Source organism: Python bivittatus, unplaced genomic scaffold (assembly GCF_059951505.1).
Source record: "Python bivittatus isolate LINGU-HERP-01145 unplaced genomic scaffold, Pbiv_v1 ctg000340_np1212, whole genome shotgun sequence".
NCBI lineage: Eukaryota > Metazoa > Chordata > Lepidosauria > Squamata > Pythonidae > Python > Python bivittatus.
Window position 1 is genome coordinate 15,372,763 of NW_028277056.1, and position 20,811 is coordinate 15,393,573.

The window sequence follows — 20,811 nt, forward strand, 5'->3', positions numbered from 1 at the left end:
GGGTCCATGATGACCTATATCAATATATAGAGCCTCTTTATTGAGCTATTACGGGATGTTGTTTTTACATAGAACTCCCACTGTTTCACATAAAAACAATTGTACAATTTATGGAACATTAACACAGATAAATAGGAACCGAAATCTGCCTAAAAATAGAGCTTTGAAATGTCCTGGAATATGAATGTTCAACTAATTCTAAAAGGTGCTGAGACAAAAATTAAAACAGAAATAGTTGTTTTGTATCAGATAGATTATGAAGCCAGGCAGGAGAGTCCTGCATTTGTAATTATCCCTTTCTTTATATTTTCAAAATAGGAAGAATTTAGAATAATCAAAAGATGGGGTGAATTCTAGGGCATTTTTATTTTATTTTTTTTCCACTCCAGATACGTGGAACAAATGTTTTATTGCAACACAGCTATCCTTCCTTTCCCCTATACCCTCAGAGCTACTAGATACTGAAACAATTAGTTTCATGTGTGCTGTGTTTCATGTAAATTAACTGAGGTTTTTTTTCTTTTCTTTTCTTTATTTTTTTTAAGTTTAGCTACTTTTTTCAGCAGGCAAAGCACAGCCTACTATGAATTGCTTCCTTCTGTGTTACAGGCCCGCTCCCTGAAGGATGGGAACAAGCCATGACCCAGGATGGAGAAATTTACTACATAAACCATAAGAACAAGACCACATCTTGGCTAGATCCAAGACTTGACCCACGCTTTGGTAAAAGTTCCTCTCACTTAAAATTCTTCCCTCCACCCCCCTTTTTTCCCCACTTAGATAAAAACAAGAAGCTGTAGCCAGAGACTTGGCTAATGATTTCAAATTAATTTGAGAAATTCACCTCCCCCCAATCTTAATGTCTCTCCCACTATCTAATGCCTTTGCCCACTTCTACTAACAGCATGTAACCCGTTCTCTCTGTAGGAAGCAGGTGAAGTTTCCCGTAAAGTCTCTCTTTTCATTCATACATACCATTTCAATTTCCTGTTGCCTCTCTCATCCCTTCTTCAGATTTCAATTTTTCCACTGCTATTATATTTGTCATTTTTATTGTATAAATATGAAATAATTATTTACATAGTTATTTCAAAGATAAATCAGTATTCTTGTGGAAGATGGTGGCTTAGGTGTTAATAATGATTTACCTAAGATCACCTGGTGAATCTAGGGCAAAATCAACTTTAAAAAGTCTACTTCATGACAGTTTTTAAGGCTGTATACTTCTCTAACAAGAAGCTGCTCTGATTTCTGAATCTTCTTTTCACTTAGCTTTCAAATCTTCCTTTAAATTTACCTGTTGGGTAGATTGCTTTAAGTTTCTGTTTTGTCGCATTTAAGGTGCTGTTTGGCAGTATAAATTCTTGTTAGTATAATTGCTTCTGTTAAACTAAAACTAGGACAGTTATTTGTTGTCTAAGCTATCAGTATCAATCTTGTACTCTGACATAAGAACTTCCCCACAAATGCAGAATAGATTTTTTTTAAAAACTTATACGTAACACCTTTGTTCAAAATTTACAACTTGTAATTCTGTGTAACTTTTCTTCTTTGATATGTTCATTCGTAAGAGAGTTGAGCAAACCCTATTAGAACTAATGGTGTCACAGCATTAGTTTTTTAAGCACTCCATTGATGACCAAATAATTTGGGGGGGAGCTGAAATACTAGCTACTGATGCAGTGAGTGTTATCACTTTATACTTAAATCTTTCAGATTAATTTTCTTGATATGTAGACTACTGGAAAAAGATGTCAATCTTGTTTCACTTTTGAATAACTGCTAATGCAGAGGCAATCAAATTATGGAAAAATTTCAGTTTTCTCCAGTAAAGAATGAGTGATTTGTAACATTTCCCATGTCCAGTGCAATCCTGTGTACACATATTCAGACATTAGACTTAACAATGCTTGATTGGGCTTCCTAAGATGTGTCTTAAAATTATAGTGAACATTTGTTTGGAATTTAAACAGTCAAAGGTGCTATGCAGCTAGTATAGGAAAAAGTAAAGAAATTATAGTAAAATATTACGTTATGCCTGTTTCTTTAATAAGAATGCTTTTGTTCAGATCTGCAGGATACAGTGGGGCAAAAAAGTATTTAGTCAGCCACCAATTGTGCAAGTTCTCCCACTTAAAAAGATGAGAGAGGCCTGCAATTTCCATCATAGGTATACCTCAACTATGAGAGACAAAATGGGGGGAAAAATCCAGAAAATCATAATGTCTGATTTTTAAAGAATTTATTTGCAAATCGTGGTGGAAAATAAGTATTTGGTCACCTACAAACAAGCAAGATGTCTGGCTCTCACAGACCTGTAACTACTTCTTTAAGAGGCTCCTCTGTCCTCCACTCGTTACCTGTAGTAATGGCACCTGTTTGACCTTGTTATCAGTATAAAAGACACCTGTCCACAACATCAAACAGTCACACTCCAAACTCTACTATGGCCAAGACCAAAGAGCTGTCAAAGGACACCAGAAACAAAATTGTAGACCTGCACCAGGCTGGGAAGACTGAATCTGCAATAGGCAAGCAGCTTGGTGTGAAGAAAACAACTCTGGGAGCAATAATTAGAAAATGGAAGACATACAAGACCACTGATAATCTCCCTCGATCTGGGGCTCCACGCAAGATCTCACCCTGTGGGGTCAAAATGATCACAAGAATGGTGAGCAAAAATCCCAGAACCACACAGGGGGACCTAGTGAATGACCTGCAGAGAGCTGGGACCAAAGTAACAAAGGCTACCATCAGTAACACACTATGCCGCCAGGGACTCAAATCCTGCAGTGCCAGACGTGTCCCCCTGCTTAAGCCAGTACATGTCTGGGCCCGTCTGAAGTTTGCTAGAGAGCATTTGGATGATCCAGAAGAGGATTGGGAGAATGTCATATGGTCAGTTGAAACCAAAGTAGAACGTTTTGGTCTAAACTCAACTCGTCGTGTTTGGAGGAGAGAGAATGCTGAGTTGCATCCAAAGAACACCATACCTACTGTGAAGCATGGGGGTGGAAACATCATGCTTTGGGGCTGTTTTTCTGCAAAGGGACCAGGACGACTGATCCGTGTAAAGGAAAGAATGAATGGGGCCATGTATCGTGAGATTTTGAGTGAACACCTCCTTCCATCAGCAAGGGCATTAAAGATGAAACGTGGCTGGGTCTTTCAGCATGACAATGATCCCAAACACACCGCCTGGGCAACGAAGGAGTGGCTTCGTAAGAAGCATTTCAAGGGTCCTGGAGTGGCCTAGCCAGTCTCCAGATCTCAACCCCATGGAAAACCTTTGGAGGGAGTTGAAAGTCCGTGTTGCCCAGCGACAGCCCCAAAACATCACTGCTCTAGAGATCTGCATGGAGGAATGGGCCAAAATACCAGCAACAGTGTGTGAAAACCTTGTGAGGACTTACAGAAAACGTTTGACCTTTGTCATTGCCAACAAAGGATATATAACAAAGTATTGAGATGAACTTTTGATATTGACCAAATACTTATTTTCCACCATGATTTGCAAATAAATTCTTTAAAATGAAAATTTTAAGGCCTCTCTCATCTTTTTAAGTGGGAGAACTTGCACAATTGGTGGCTGACTAAATACTTTTTTGCCCCACTGTAGCTGAAGTTTCAAGAGTGTGGAAAGAAAAAGGAATATTCCCTTCCACTAAAATCTTCCCATTCTTTATTATGTAATAAAGAAAGGAGATGAGCAATTGTCTTAATCCTCTAACCTGTCAAACATATCACTGCCTAACTATTATTTTTATTACTATAACTTTTAATTATTGCTATTATTATTTCATTCAAGATGCTATAGATAGGACTTCCAGTTTTTCCATATAACAGCCCTGTGAGTTGGCCTGAATTGACAGATAGTGAGTAACCATGAATTCCTTATGAGTTCTAGTCTTATACTTTAACAGATAACCACCTGGCTCTATATGGCAGAGGTGGGGCAGCTTCTGGAGAGTTGCTGAAGAAAGATGTGTTTTTTATTCTTGCTTTCCTGTTCCAGAAATATTTCATACCACATGGAAAAAACAGAGTTGGAAAACCTTATGGCACACAATTCATTTCTGTTACCAGCTCTAAATCCTATAAAGAGTCAGGGATTATAAGACACTCCACATACAGCCTCTTTCCTTTTCCCTTTTCTTTAATTTCTTTAAATTTAATAATTTAAAGAAATAATTTCTTTAAAATTATCACTCATAACAAATTGTCACATTTCCAAACACCCAGGTGCACAGAAATACTATGAACATTTCTTCTTTCCAACTCCCACATTGTGTGTAGTACTGAGTTTGCAGGTGTATAGGTGATGCTGCAATTCAATTGTCATAATGGGCTTGTAGCTGCCATAGTGGAGGCTGCTTAGCAGGATGGAATAGGAATGACAGTCCACAAATTACCTTTTATTTATTAGTCCATTACCATTATGTCACTTGAAAGTGTTGTTCTGAAAATTTTGAGGACTCTCATGTAATCTGGCTTAATAATTGAAACTATAGTAAACTGGTGGAGCTTAATGGAGACTTGCTGCTTGATGTTAGCCTGGCTAATTATATTAACTTTCTTCAAATTGGACAAAACAATATTTGAAACAGTAAATAAATCAAGAATGATGTTTATTATTATCATTATTATTATTTGGATTTATTAAGGCCACCCAACTTCAGGAAGATGTACAAAAAGTCCTATATATATATGTGTGTGTATGTATGTATGTATGTAAAAAAAACACATAAAAAACCACATTATTACCTGGACCAAAATAACACTCCCCAATCTGCAAAAACTCAACAGGGGCTCCACAGCCACCCTAACCCCAGGCCTGAGAACAGACCTGGGTCTCAAGAGACTTCCCAAAACCAAGAAGAGTGGGAGCCAGACATTTCCAGAGGGCAGAGGCTGTGCAGAGAAGGCATGCTTCCTTGGTCCCATAAGATGACAATTGATGGGACCTAGAGTTGCACCCATTCTGCCTGAATGCACTAGATGGTGTGTTAGGTTAGTACCTAAAAAGGATAGATATGGATAATAGATGTGATTGTACCTAAAAAAGTATGGCTTAATTGTTTTCCCATAAATGTATGCAGTTAGCATGCCTAATACTGCTATATGATTTTCAAAAGCAAGTTAGAAGTGCAGTAAAGTTTTTGTCTGAAGTATTGTGGAAGCCTACATTTCATCTGCAGGTTCTTAATGTGGATATTTCCACCAGTTCAGATCACCTCCCTGCAGATAGCATGACTGCCTGGAACTGGATGTGTTAGCCTTTGCCTTTTTCCTAATTGTCCCTGGCAACCCAGGTTAATAGCTAATATTTTCATGTTTTCACTGCAGCCAAAAGATTGCTTTTCAAATGTATTTGTGTTGAATATATATTCTTAGTTTCCAATGACTGATGTGTATCTTCATTTGAGAAGATAAAAAGGTGATGTCTCCTTCAGGTCAATTCTTGGTTCTACTCCTGTGACTACACAGATAAGTCTATGTAGTTGGCTTGGTAGCACATAGAAGTGATTTTCTATCGCCTTCCTCCAGGATGTTGTTTCAGGCTCCCAGCCTAACCCACCACAGGGATTTCCTGGTGGTCTTCCATCCATGTATTAATCAGGCCTCACCCTGCTTAGCTTCTGAGTCTAGATAAAATCATCCAGGTGCTGCCATTTGCTGAGTCTTTTAAATGGTACATGTCATATAAAGCCTTTTTTCTTTTTTTGGTGCCTTCAAGTCAGTCTTGACTCCTAGTCACTGCCTGGACTAGTCCCTGCAGTTTTCTTGGCAAACTTTTGGAAGTGGTCTGTCCTTGCCTATTTCCTAGAGCTGAGAGAGAGTGACTGGCCCAAAGTCACCCAACTGGCTACATGCCTAAGGCGGGACGAGAACTCCCAGTTTCCCGGGTTCTAGCCTGCTGCCTTAACCAATACGCCAAACTGGCTCTTTATAAATAAACATAAATTTAAATATATAAAGCCATTACGTAGGGTTTTTCAGAGAAATACCTTCTGAAACATTGAAATAATCTTACTATTTAGAGTAAGCAACTACAACCTTATGAAGTCTTTAGGAATTGAATCAGCTTTACTTCAGTTAACTATAATGGATATTTTGAGGATATTTGTGCCTGATGTATTAGGAGAACAATCATCACCAGCATTTTAATTGTACAATAATTGTGGGTTTTTTTCCTATTCATTGACAATATTTGTCTCTGTATTTTTAGAGATATGTCAGTTACTAGGTTTATTAGCATTTCTCATCTCCACACTAGCAAATAGAATAATTTGAGAAGTTATGTTCATAATTATATCTTAAGGTATATTCACTTATTGTAACACCTTTTAAGAAAAAATTTAAAATATTAATGTTTATCTGTCTTTATTTATTTGATTTGATTTCTGTAGCTGGCCATCTCAACAAGTGACTCTTTAGGGCATGCAGGAATGTATCAGTGACAGACAAATTAGTAGTCTAAAATTTGATCTAATATCTTTCTTCTATCACACTGAACATGTGATGGTTTCATCTCTCAAATTCCAAAATCTTCCATGTTTGGCCTACATGAAAGAAGTCCTAGCAAATTAAATCATCATAGTTACCTCCTCGTGAACACATTGTGTGCTACTTTAGAACATTTTATTCATTCCCTCACTTCATTGCACTTGCCATCTTTTATCTTTATTTTTTATGTTTTATTGATTGTATTGTAATTTCTTTGATTGTTGTGAGTTGCCCAGAGTTTAATAAATTATTGTTAATATTATTAAAAATCTTTTTTATTTAAAATGTCCTGCCTTTCTATATTTTATGAAAATATAGGCAAAAAGCTGAAAACAATTGAATAAAAAGATTGATCAATTAAACAGCATCATAAAATGGAACAAATGCCAACTTGAGCTTAAAACCACACAGCTGGTACCCAAAAACACTGGGGTAGATGCTATATAAACTACCTTGAGGAGAACGTATGGGGTTCCCATGGATGAAAAACCCTTCTGCAGTCAGAGCCTGTCAAGCCTCCAGAAGGTGCTGGGATAAGGAGGGTGGGGATTCGTATCGGACAGTGTTTCTCAACCTCATGCTGGCTGAGGAATTCTCAGAGTTGAAGTCCACACATCTTAAAGTTGCTGAGGTTGAGAATCACTGTGTAGGAGGTGGTCCTTCTGATATTTGTTGTGATAATTTTTGAGTCTTGACCAGCCCTTTTTACTGTGGAAAGTGAACCATATTTGGGCAGAGTCAGGGAAGGGTCCTTCTCCAGAGAAAGAGTGGGTGAGCTGCTAGCTATCACATTTGGGCTGTTTGTTGATGATTTGGCAAGAAACCTTTTTTTTTTTTTTTTTTTGCTCTTTTTTCCCAGGCAATTATTCTCTTCTTTCCTCTCTTCTTCCCACCCCTTACGTGTGAGACTTGCTAAAATTTATCTGCACTAAAACAGTGAAACAAAGGTCAGACACTAAAAATACATCCTTCAGGAAATAGGGTAGTACTCAATGGTGTTGCCTTCATGGAGGGGCACAACTACTTGGCTTAAGCATTCCATTGTTTCCTGAGATTCTTAAATGGCAACATCAGTTAAAATAAAAACTTCAGCATCTACAAAAGAAATGCATTTTATTGTTTTATTTTTGAAACTGCATAGTTTCCCTTTTTGGGCCCACTGTCTATGCTTAGTCAGGACAAGTTTGACTAAACGCCAGAAGTTTCTTTTATTATTATTTTTGTGGTTGGGCTTTTAATCTGTTCCAGGCCCGTTCACTCCAAAAAAAAAAAAAAAAGCTACTCAGCTAAAGAGAGCAAGAAAAGAGAAAACCAAACACAAGGGCTTCCCTGAACTATGATGGCAATGTGAGACAGGCTGCTATTGAACAGAGAAAGGAGGCTTAGCTTTCTGTGCTAACGACAAATGTATTGCAGATTTCTATGCCAAGGAAGTTGTTTCCTTACAACTTCAGTTATATGAGTGCCTCCTCCAGCTTGAAGGCCAAAGTAAAATAAAAATTAATTGGATTCTAATTTTTCCTTTGTGAATTTGTACAGAAAAGGGTGGAGGTTACGCACATTGTCTGTCCCTTCTGCTGGCATTCCTTGGAGTGGCAAAAGAGGTGCCATGAAGATGGAAAGACTAATGGCTAGAAATCATTCTCTTACCCCCTCCCCAGAGGGAGGTGGTATTCAGGATCTAAATTGCTGGGGTTGATGTTGTTGTTTTTAAACTAAAGATAGTCCTTCTGTCAACCCAACACAAGGTGACCCTCCCAGATTTTGCATGACACGAATGGGAAGGTTAGTTTCTTGAAGTGTTACATAAACAGTGTGGAGGTTACAGACCTTGTGCCTCTAGATAGGAAAGGTTGCCTCATCTCCCAGGAGCATTATTTGTTTGACTGGCCTGTTTCTTGCTTCCTCAACACCTTCTCCTTCTTAAAGAATGGTTGCTTACAATTCTGTGTTAAAAGTAGAGGATTCTGAAATTTAGAATCTGTTTGATGAGAATAGATCACCCTTTCTCTAGTGTAATAATTTACATTTATTGATTTACATTTAGTAATTTACTGAAAATAATCCCAGGTGAACCCTTCTATTAAGAACCAAAGAGGCTAAATGTTACAGTAAACAGAATTAAAGGACCAGGACCTATACTGAAGAAACCGTCTATTATAGCCCAAGATTCAGAATTTAATCAAAATAAGCAGCTATAATATATATCCCATTGTTCAAGCATACTGGAAATCAAATGCATTGAGTCTTGGCCATCATGGAGTATTTCTTCCTTGCCAGTTAATGAAATAAAGACACATCTGTATTTCCTTATATTGTTCTTACAGAACTCAAGTATTGGTAATGAAATACAGCACATTGCTTGCATTTTCCAGTCAGTTCAGCTTTTATGGGAAAGTTTCCAATTGACCCAACTATGGCTCTTGAAAGGCATATAGAGAATTTCAAGCAAATTATTTGTCCAGAGTTTCCTGTGTAGCATGGCAGTAGTAAAGAGGTAAAGGCATTGCTGTGTTTGAGGGGGAGTAAGTGGAAGTAGCCAGAGTAGCAAGAAATAGAGAAGAAGGCAAGTAGGTGGTAGCAAGCAATGTAGTGTATGTTTTGGTGAGCAAAATATGCAGGAGTGTGCATACAAGTTCTCAGTTGCATATGCCTGTTCCTGAAGACCTAACCTGGCATCCAGTGAGTCCTTGGGAGCAAAAAAAAAAAAAAAAAAAGATTGGTTATTCCTGGGATAGTGCTTGACAAAGTAATCTTGCTGATACTGTCTTCATAGAGACAGTGACTAGGGTATTAGTCTATGTAGACTTGATCAAACTTTTTTCAAAACATTATCCAAACAAAAACGAAATGGCAAGCAATATATAAAGGGCTTATTCTCAAGTAAATAAGTGTCTGGGTTTGCTAACAATCCTCATATTTTCAAAGCTACATTTCAGATTTGTAGAACTTTTCTAAAATATTGTTGATAGTTTTGAGAACAGAAGATGAACTATAGCTCTTTCTAAACTAGCTCATTTCTCTCTGGGGATGCAGGGAAGATTCTTTCCCATCGCCAGTGTTGTACTACAGTTCTAATCCCAGTCTACTCAGCATCTCTGTAGAACAGAGAAGGAATAGATGGGGTTCTGTCGTCTTTGCATCAGACAGCAAAATGACATGAGCTGTCCTTATTTGTTATTTTCTGTAAATTATGGCTTAGAGAACTAGATAAAGATCTTGGGCTCACATCTTCACTTTTTTCAGTCAGTGGTTACTCAGTAGCATACTTTGCTATAACATCTGAACCACAAAACAAGTTTACACTTGTCTCCCATATCAAGAATTGAATGCATAATTAGAAGTGTATTTGTCCTCTATATTTTTATTTAAAAATATATTCCTGAAAAGTTTTTACATTTTAAGAATATGAGAATTTTTTAAAAGATGTCATTTTACTTATACTTTATAACTTGTTTGAATCATTTTATAATTTGTGAATAATATATTTAAATTCTGTGCAGGTTAGTAACAGTAATAAGACATGTTAGTGTCTTGTACAGGATTTATTTTTCAAGTAACGTAAAAAGTGAGTTCTTAGCCTTAATGGTATGGAGATTCTGAAATTGTGAGCATACCTAGTAAAATTTCAGAATCCAAAGAATAGTTTGCAGATTTTTAAAAATGTGCAATCTGACACAATTGTAGGTACAGAAATTAGATGTTTAAAAAATGGAATAAACACATAATTACTGATAAAGATATAATTTTATTGCAAATAAGTGAAAATCATCTTAGTGATCCAACTTGATCTATGGTATATATGCAGAACTAGTAACATTTCCTTACTGGTTCACCAACTTGATCTATGGTATATATGCAGAACTAGAACACAAGGTTATAAAATACGTTATACTATACCTTTTAACAAGAAATCAATAGTTGGATACAGTTTGAGGAGAAGAGTTTCCTTCATTTATATGAAAATTATGGGAATAACATGGCTTTTTTGGCAAACAACCACTCTTTGGCCAGTTGTATAATCCATTCTGTGCAGAAGAATTAAAGTCTGTTTTAATCATTCTTGAGTTGTGTACAAAGTTCTGATATGCTTACATAACAACACAAGTTATAAAGTGCCCATTTAAACTGGTGTCCAGTGCTGATGCTGCAAAATCAAACAGCTTAGTGATAAATTATATTAAGCCTTCTCAGTGAAGAATACAAGGGAATCAGTTTTTAACTGACTTACACAAATAGAGAAAGTCTTATGATATAGAAGCAAAAATTCCCAGGATCTGCCTACATTTGCTCTGCATTATAATCATATCAAATGGCGTACATGAAGAAATTCCTTGGTTTCCCATTACTGTAGGTGTGTATGGTCATAAATGCTTCTGAAAATGTATTGAAAACAGTATCCCTCCATCTATATGGATGTGGGAATCCTGGAGAAGACTTTAGATCATATGATCTCATTGGCTATCTAAACCAGCATAGTCTTCCATTTTTCTATTGGGCCTTGACTCATGCCTTTCTAGCCTGCCCATACCTGGCAAAGTATAAAATATGAATGTCCAAGTAAAGATACTTCTCAGTTCTTTGTTTAACAGACCTGGCATTAAATCCTATGTACAACTACTGGAGTGTACAGCCCTTTGAATATAGTTGGGTTTTGTTCTAAAGAAACATGTTTGTGCTACACTTGGATATTCTTGTTTATGATTTGGTACTTTGTGTCACTGAGAGGTTAATAGCTTCCAGGGTCTTCAGAATTATTTTTGAAAAACAGAAATACTGTTGCCTTTTAGATAGAATGAGTGGGGCATGTGTCATAGCTTGGATTTTGATAATTTCAGAAAGTTCGAAACAGGATATGTACTGCATTAGAGCAGTAAGAAACTGACTAGACAACATTCTTTCCTAAAATTATCCTTGTTAAAAGGTATGGTGGTTTCATGAAACTAAGATAGGTAAACAGTGTATTACTAACATTTTCCCTTCACTTCTTCCAAATCCCTTTTCCTCCTAAATCCCCTCTTTCCTCTGTAAAACAAAGACTTGTTTTCTTCTTGTCTGCCTGTGAGGTCTTTGCTACTTGCCCTGTGTGGGTGTAGAACCCCATATTTAAATACTTCTCTGATACCCATGAAAAGAAAGAACAGGAAACAGATAAATCCAAGTTCTAGCAGATAAAGGACTACATATTTATTTTTTCCCTTTCCTCAATTTAGGCACCATTTAAAAAGCATTTATGTTTTGAGTCTCTAAAGTGGCATTCAAGGTATACAAAAAAACCTTGAGCAGTTGAGATTTAATTTGTATGGATTTTCTAGTTTCATATCCCCTCCTTCCTTCCCCAGTAGAATTATTCACTGGATTGTCTGTTCAGTTAATAATGCTTTCTCTTTAAAATAATTTTTTATTATACAAAAAAAGCCCTTAATGTTATTTTTCTATTTCACTCACAGGTTGAAAGCTACAGAGTTCAGGCTCACTGCCCAGAAATATTTGTCAACCTTTTTTTAAAAGTGTTTCTTCCATGCCTTTTAATTTATTTATTTATTTATTTATTTATTTATTTATTTATTTATTTGCCTTTTCTATTAAAGGCAAAACAGTCCTTGAAGTCTCCTATTGTACAGATAGAATGCAGAAGCTGAGTAACACTTTTGTGCTACCCTGTGCCTTTATTTCTCTTTATCAGAGAAGTTATTAGTGAAACTGTGCTTATAAATGTACATCAGACCTGGCTTAGAATCTGTTGAAGGACTGAAAGTGTTTGGTTCTTATTATCACATGCCTATAAAAAAGCCTCATTTTGATTTGCAGCCCAATAGGACTGGCTGATGGTTGTCTGTTTACAACCAAAATGGAAGCTGGCACATTTTCTACATGAGCCTATATTTATCTTAAATGTATTTTATTTCTATGACCTAGGAGCAACCCAGTTGGCTAAAACATGTAATTGGAATAGCAGACTTATTGCCCAACTGCTCGGATAATTTAAACAGACTTTGAGAATGCTGGATATAAACCAAGTTTATGGAGTCTCTGTCCTGTTGTTGTTTTTTTCTCCCCAGTCTTTGTTTTGAATTCAGTTTGTTTCTCCCTTTCATTAAGCCATTTTGTTCTGCTTGAAAGTATATTGGAAGTTGGTCTCAATAATAAGGACATCACTAAATATTCATCACATAATGTCTGTGTACGTTATGGCCATATTCTGAGAACTTCCTTTTGCTATAAACACTAAACTTTGTACATACATATTGATATTTCTGATTTCGATTTTAAACCTTCTCCATGATTTATCCTTGTGCAGTATTGGCAGTATCTTTGAAATTTCCTGTACATCAGAAATTGCAAGCAGTGCATGGCCTGTGATTATTCTGGAACTCTCTGCCTCTTATTAGACTGATCTATATCTGTACAGAGAGACAGACAGACAGACAAACAGACAGACCATGTTACATTATGTTACGTTAAAATCCTCCAGAACAGTTGAGCTGACAGGAGAGGGTTAACTTCAGGTAAGATGGGAGGACCAAAAAGAACTTCCTTCTAATCCTTTGGAAGAATTTGCCTTTGCCTTCTCAAGAACAACATAATCTCCTGTTGCCTCCTGGATGATCTTTATTAGAAGAATAAACAAGACAACTTTGCTTCCCCTACTCTTCTAGAACTTCCTAGGCACCATGTGATATTTTTAACACTATTATGTCTTCAAGTTAAAATTTCTGATGTGTGTTGGTGAACCCCAAACAAAGACAGGACAGATTTGCCTTTTCCCATGACATGTTAGCATTAAGAGTTTAAAAAACAAACAAACAAGATATGCTGATACATGCAAACGGGAACTCTTGTTCTATTTATTTTCTGACTTCTTCAATTTTCAATGTCTGTTTCTTAACCTGAGGAAACTATGATATCTTGGCCCTAATTCTCCCTATATTAAATTCATTAAGGAATGTATATTCCAAACCTTTGGATCTTTGGGATAAGAATGCTTTAAAATGCCTGCTCTGTTGTTTGCCTTTACAGCTATGAGCCAGAGAATCAGCCAAAGTGCTCCAGTGAAACAGCCGCCACCACCATTAGCCCCCCAAAGCCCTCCTGGCGGAGTCCTGGGAGGTGGCAACTCCAACCAACAGCAACAGATAAGACTGCAGCAATTGCAGATGGAAAAAGAAAGGTTGCGACTGAAACATCAAGAACTGCTTCGGCAGGTGAGGCCACAGGTTAGAAACATACTTCCACTATAATACAATACCTGTTGCATATGCATGAGCCGCATTGTGCTTTTCAACGTGTAATTCTAGCAAGCATCAGTAGATAGAGGAAGTGGCAAATAAGCATTCATGTTTTCCTCCTTATATAACTTGCCCAGGCAAGCAACAAATGAGACTTTGTGATCTCCTCAGAATATTTCTTTGGGGTACGTGACAGTTTGTGGTGCTGGGCTGTTTCTGGCATGGTGCTCTTTTCATTGCTGATAACTCTGCTACATGGACAACTTGCTGAGTAGCTCTGCAACTTTATTAATGCTCTGCATGGTCAGAGCTAATCTGACTGAATTTTCCAGCTTTCATGATGGATGGCATGTGTGAATTGGATCTGGTCTTGCTGTGTTTGTGAAGAGTATTTAAACTTCAGCCTTCCTGTAAAAACAAAGCTCTTCCTTGTTTTTTAAGGACATAGTGCATTGTTCCATTTCCGTTAGCGGTCACCAGGGGCTTTTGGAAGTTGACAAGCAAGGCCTAAGGATATTGGCCCTGTTACCTGTCTCAAGCATCTAGAACTTAAATATATAAATACTTATCTCTTTAGGTATCATAATTTAAAAGTTATTGAAGAACCTATGCTCTGAATATTCCTAAACCTTTTAAAAAGCATCTAAGCCTGTTTCTGTCAACAGATCTTGTGGAAGTGAATTCCATAAAGTAATGAATTTCAGGAAACTTATCATCATAGTACTTTACTAAGCCCTCTTCTGTGGATGTGGATTCTTGCAGAATGCATGTGAATGTGCTAATTACACAGCTCATTATGAACAGCTTCTCTGTGTGCTTCATAAGAGAGAAAATGAAAGGGAAAATTCATCCATGTTAGGTAATGTTTATGTTGTTGCAAGTAATTCTCAGGAACATAACTTTCAAATGGATTAACCGAGGTCTTTTACTTCAGTTTAAATTTAGTTCTTTTAAACCAAAAATATTTTCGTGAACGTTTAAATGTAAGCTGATTTGCTGCTTTTGCTTTTTTTTATAACCCTGGAGGCATGAACCCAAAGAGACAATGAAGCTTATTTTCTAAAACTTTTGCTCTCAGTCATTGCTTACTGTCCTAGATCTTTTGCTAATGATTGATTAGCTCCTTGTTCCAGTGCTTTGCATCATGTTTTGTGAAGGTTGTGGAGTATTGCAGATTTCCTAACCTCTTTCGGAGAATCTTTTTAAAACCTCTTTTTCCTTGCTGTTTGGGTGGTGGTTCTTGCATCAGGCAGTATTTCCATATTCTTGGAGATCACTTCTTCAGGCTTTTGCCTTCATCGTTCCTTGCTTTTTCTGCCCTTGTTCTGGAGTCTAACTGCCTTCTGTACTGAAGAAATATTTAAAGGAATAATACTCCATGTAAACTGGATCATTGTGGGATATATCTCTTTTAATTTTTTTTTTTTTAATTATCATGAGTTGCCTCTGGACAAGTTAAAAATAACAGCTTTCTAAGCTGATATTTCTGAACTTTGCCTATAACTGCTTTGCTATTAATACTCAAACAAATTCAAATGCCGCCAGGCCAGCATGCTTTTAGAAAAGGCTTCTAATTTTGGATTTCTTTTCTTCAATAACTTCTCCTCAAGAAGGTGACTAACTTCAGGCAAGGCAGTGTCCACAAGTCGATGTCCCCTTCTTTTTGTCCCCTGTATGTTTAAGCAAAATGTGTCCATATGCTCTGTAAGCACTCCTAAGCGTCTTGTTCCATTATGCAGCACCCTTTTGTCATCTCTTCATTGCCTTATCCATTGTCATCTGTGGCTCTCTTAGGAACTCGCCTCTTCAGAACGTGTAGAAAGTATTGAGTATGTCGAGTCAGCGTACCCATCCCAATCATAAGACGCAAAAAAGTAATGTTTATCCATCTTATTTCTTTTACTCTTAGGCATTGCGGAATATCAATCCCAGCACAGCAAATTCTCCAAAACGTCAGGTAGGCTCATAACAAATGTTTCAGCAGAATAAGAAACATTTTCTTTTGACTTAGATCAGCTGTGCAAGGTGCTTGGGTTACAATTTGTATTTTATAACCCCAGCATGCCTAAAAAGCAGCTATGTGTATCTCATAAGCTTGCTTTTGGTATGTTTAATAAATAAATGATGGTTTAATAAAAGATATATTCACTTGCTCTGTCCCCCCACTCACCCACGACATATCCACAAACAACTTCAAGATGGTATGGTCATATTTGTCATTGCTGGTCGCAGGGATCAAGAGGAGGTCTCTTAGACTTGTGTAACTTCACATTTCTAAAGCATATAAGCTGGCCTATAAAGCCAAGGTCTCTATTTCACATTCAAGGAGCTAAGTTGCCACAACTGTTTTCTTTGTAGTAAAATCTGACAGTCAATCTTGCAAACTTCCCTTATGTAGACAATAGTCCTAAAATTGGAATTATCAATCTGCTGAGCATTTTATAAAGATGAAAAAAAAAATACTAACTGCCAATTCTCATTTTCATATTTGCTGTGCAAATAAATATGTCACGTTTAAACAAACTGTACCTCAGAGAAATCCAGTAATTGCCACCCTGTGATTTAGCTATTCAATTTTTACCAGTTAAGGAGCTGGATAATACAACAAATCTTATACTGGGCCTGATTAGGAATGGTTCCTTATATGGCAGAATTTGGCTACAGTATTTTTTTAGATTTTTTTTTATCCTGCCTTTATTATTTTTATAAATAACTGAAGGTGGTGAACATACCTAATACTCCTTCCTCCTCCTATTTTCCCTACAACAACAACCCTGTGAGGTGAGTTGGGCTGAGAGAGAGTGACTGGCCCAACTCACCCAACCGGCTTTCATGCCTAAGAACTCACAGTCTCCTGCTTTCTAGCCTGGTGCCTCAACCACTAGACCAAACTGGGTCTTGATGGAAAATGCTTTGGGGTGTGAAATATAGTGTCACACAAGCTTCATTCCATCTGTCACATTTCTGGGAGATTCTCACTTTTTTATCTTCTCAGAAGCCTTCAGTGATAACATTAATGATTTATCGAAGGTCAGTTGACTTCATTTGTAGCTGAGCAAAGATTAAACCCTGATTATCTTGGTTGAAAATCAGTACTTGTTCCTTGTACCCTACTAGGTTTTGTATTTGTTATATTATTCCAGTGCAATGTATTTAGAGGCTGGCAAAATTAATGCAATGGTGCTATTTTAATTATTATAGAAATCCCAGTAACCAACTTTGTTTTAATCAGTGTATGGGCTGTACTTTTTCCGTTTATTAGGGAAGTTTTATTTCTCTGCATGCTATACATAAGTTGAAATAGCTAAAGAATTTGCATTTTAATATATGATTGGCTGGCTTTAATATTATAACTTGCTCATTCCATTCCATTTTAACAATCAAATTCTATTTGAAAGAAAAATTTAGGTAGCGGAAATCAGGCACATTTGTTTCATTTGACAAATGTACAAAATTTGTCATTTTGTGACAAACCTGTAACCACCCAAGTTTTTATCGGAATGTTGTTTCTTACAGTATAAGTTTTTGGTATCTTATCATTTATTTGCTTTGTCAATATAAATTGTCAAATATAGATCATAATTAGATTCTTGTTCAATGAGCAATTCTGAACTGATGGTCTTTCCTCATTTCCTCATTTCTTCTTTTCTTTTCTTCAGTCACTCTGAAACATGGAATAATCTATTTCACAGAAACACATCTTTATACTGATTCTTTTGGGGTGAGGAATCAATATGTGGAAGATACCCAGTTATACATCACTGTCCCCTGGTCTGGAGGCCATGAGGGTCTGGATGGGGAAGAACAGGTTGCAGCTCAACCCTGCTAAGACTGATTAGCTATGGGTTTTGGGTCCCCCAGATTCTGGAGTTGAAGGGTTTCCAATTTTGGTTCTGGATGGGGTGGCACTACCCTGTTCAGACTGTGTGAAATTTGGGGGTTCTCCTGGATTTGAAGAACAGGTGGCAGGTGTGGCCAGGGGGGCCTCTGAAGAATTGTGCCTTGTAAGCCACTTGCACCCATTCCTGGATTGTGAGGCCCTGCTCATGGTGATGCATGTCTTAATCACCTCCTGATTGGACTGTTGCAACACTTTCTACATGGGGCTGCAACACTTTCTACATGGGGCTGACCATCTGGAGTTTCAGTTGGTCCATAATGCAGTGGTCTGGTTAGTTATGAGCACATCTTGTTATGCCCATGTAATACCCTACTCTGTGAGCTGCACTGGCTTCCGCTAGGTTTCCGGGTAAGATTCATCTTTAAAGCCCTACATGGCATAGGACCAGGTTACTTGTAGGACCACCTTCTCCCAAGATCATCTGCCCACCCCACACTCTCCCACAAGGCCTGCTCCAGGTTCCTTCTTTTAAATCTTGTCATGTTATGGGATCTAGGAAGTGTGCCTTTTCTGTGGTTGCCCCTGTTCTCTGGAATGATCTCCCCCTGAGATATGACAGGCCCCAGTTCTGCTTGCCTTTTGGAAAGCTATTAAGACCTGGCTCTTCCCCCAGGCATTAGGGGCCAATTGTGTGAGAGTCTCCTGTTAGTTGTTCTGTTATGTTGCTTGGTTGTCATTTTTTATTTTATATTTATATATTCTATAAGTTTAATGTTATATGGGTTGGGAGGGTTGGTTTATTGTTTGTTTTTGATGCTGTACGCTGCCCAGAATCACATGGTTTGTGTTGGGCAGTCTTATACATCTTGTTAATAAATACTTCATTTTTGGGGTGGTAGTGTTTATTAGGCCTTTTTTTTTTTTAACTTCTTGGAGTGTTCATGCTTACGTTTTTCTCAGTACTACTTCTGTTTGTAACTCCAATTCTTACCTGTACTAATTGTAGTAACTGCCTCCTAGTGTGATTCATATTAGTTCAAATTTTGCGTTTGAAAATAGACCGAAATATGTTTACAGCCTACAGGTCTTCTTACTGCCTTTTTCCTTTTTATTGGAGGCTCTAAAAGTCAATTTCATCAATTGCTGGAATTGACATAATTGTGTTCATACAATATACATTTTAAAAAGGAATTCGAGTCTGTCTAATAAAGGTTCTTGAAACAACATGAGACTCATAGTTGCAAAAAGAACTGTAATAGATTATCTCATGTCCTAGCAGAAAATATGAGTTTGTCATACATGCAAAATTAAAATGTATTCTTAGTAATAACATTACCAAACAGCATGCTTATGTATAAAATTATCAAAGAAAAATTGTTCCTAGCCCTATATGGTGATAATTCTGATAAGAAAAAACATTTAATTCACTGAGTTCTTTTATATATAAATGTTACCTGTTTAGTAGAAGCTCTCAATATCATCTATATTTTACATATGTAGATTACTCAAATGCTGCAGAATAAAGAAATACTAATCTCAGTAAACCATGAGGGTCCATTTTGATGTGACTCAATATTTCAATTCCTCTTGTTTGACTTTTGTGTTTAAAACAAGACTGTGTTCTGGAGTAGGATGAATCTTATACCAAATTGGTCTTACGGGAACTGAACATTGGAAACATTGAATAGCATCTTCAAAGGTGGTCTTGTTTAAATCCCTCTGAAGCTTTGATAACAGTGTATGAGGGTACAGAAGTGTGATTACAAAAATTGGTATCTCTCCTCAACAGCTCTTTGTATAAGGAAATTGTCAAGTGAAAAGAGGGTATATGGTTTATCTTTTAGCTTTTAATTGCAATGTATTGTTCAACCTGAGCCCTTCTACCACAGTGCAGGGGTGGGGGGCAATGTTCTTTGCTCATACAATATTTAGAATGATATACCATTGTGTCTTTACTATGAAATTGCTATCCCTTATCCACCTCTGTTCTATTAGACTTTCTATGACTTTGGTACTAACTGAGCAGATAATGAATAAAACAACATTCAGCTCTTTATTCATAAAATCTTTAGTCCCTGTATCAGGTTAGCCCTTTCTGAAATGTAGATTTCATGCCTCCAGCAGCTCTGTAATAATATAAAAATGGCTAGAATATTTTAGCTATCTAGTCTGTAAATGTTGCCTTTATGTTTGTTTTTGTTTGTGCTTTCAAGTCAGTCTTGACTTCTGGCAACTACATAGACAAGTCCATGTAGTTTTCTTGGCAATGTTTCCATTGCCTTCTTTTTATGTCTAGAGAGAGTGACTGGCCCCAAGTTACCCAACCAGCTACCCCAAATAGCTATAGGCAAATCAGGGGTTCTGTCAAAACTTACTCCCATTTGACTAGACCAGAGTAATCAGATTTTAAAAGCTGTAACTCCTCCCTCCTTAACTTGCTTATGACCTTCCCAGGTGGTCCAAAGCCACAGTTTTAAAAACCCTGCCTTAAAATATAGATTTGCCTTTTATTTCTATCTTGATAAGTTACAAAAACTTCAAAGTGGAACTAGTTAGCTAGGAGATGTGTTGAAAAAGAGACTAGACAGCCATCCATCAGGGATACTCAAACTTGTATTCCTGAACTGAACAGAACATAAATTACTGCTTCCTGTTCTAGGATTCTTAATAATAAACAATTGAATATGAATGTTTAAAAAGATTCAGCAGAAAAGTATTAGCACCCAGGCTCAGGAGCATTGTGAATTCAGCAAACTCTATGCTAGAATCCGTCTTGGACTATAGCCTGTTAGCTGTAGAATAGCATTTTTAAGTGATATGAAAATTTGCTGGTCGTGCCTAATTAGCACACCAGGAGAGAATTAAGTATAAAGCAGCTCATTTGTTTCTAGTTTTGGAGATTTTCATTTATCAAAATGAAACTCTCAAGATTTCTGTAAATTTCAGTTAATAATCTTGGAAGCACAATCTCTCTCTCTCCCCCTCCTTCCCTCTCCCTCTCCCTCACCCACCCACCACACACACGCACACACCCACACACATTTTTTCTATGTTCTGTCAGTATATATCAAAAAGAAAAAAATCTATAGATACAGTAGATCTAAAGATCATACAACTACCAAGTTGTAAAGCAGGACTGACATCAATTAACATATTCCTCTATTTTCATGACTTGCCTAGATAGTTAGGAATGGCTTTCTATTTGAGCTTTGGAACAAACAGGCTATAATATGA

At 37.0% G+C, this 20,811-nt stretch overlaps 1 protein-coding gene across 8 annotated transcripts in view; it reads left to right on the forward strand.

Annotated features, from left to right (window-relative positions):
* YAP1 (Yes1 associated transcriptional regulator) overlaps positions 1-20,811 on the forward strand; it is a 103,974-nt gene that overhangs the window by 70,872 nt on the left and 12,291 nt on the right. The window contains exons 4-6 of one of the 8 annotated variants that reach the window (XM_088140610.1): positions 610-723; positions 13,528-13,724; positions 15,646-15,693. In XM_088140610.1, the coding sequence (XP_087996736.1) occupies positions 610-723; positions 13,528-13,724; positions 15,646-15,693 (359 nt within the window). The remainder of the gene's footprint in view (positions 1-609; positions 724-13,527; positions 13,725-15,645; positions 15,694-20,811) is intronic. The other 7 variants (XM_088140611.1, XM_088140612.1, XM_088140613.1 and 4 more) reach the window with 7 other exon arrangements.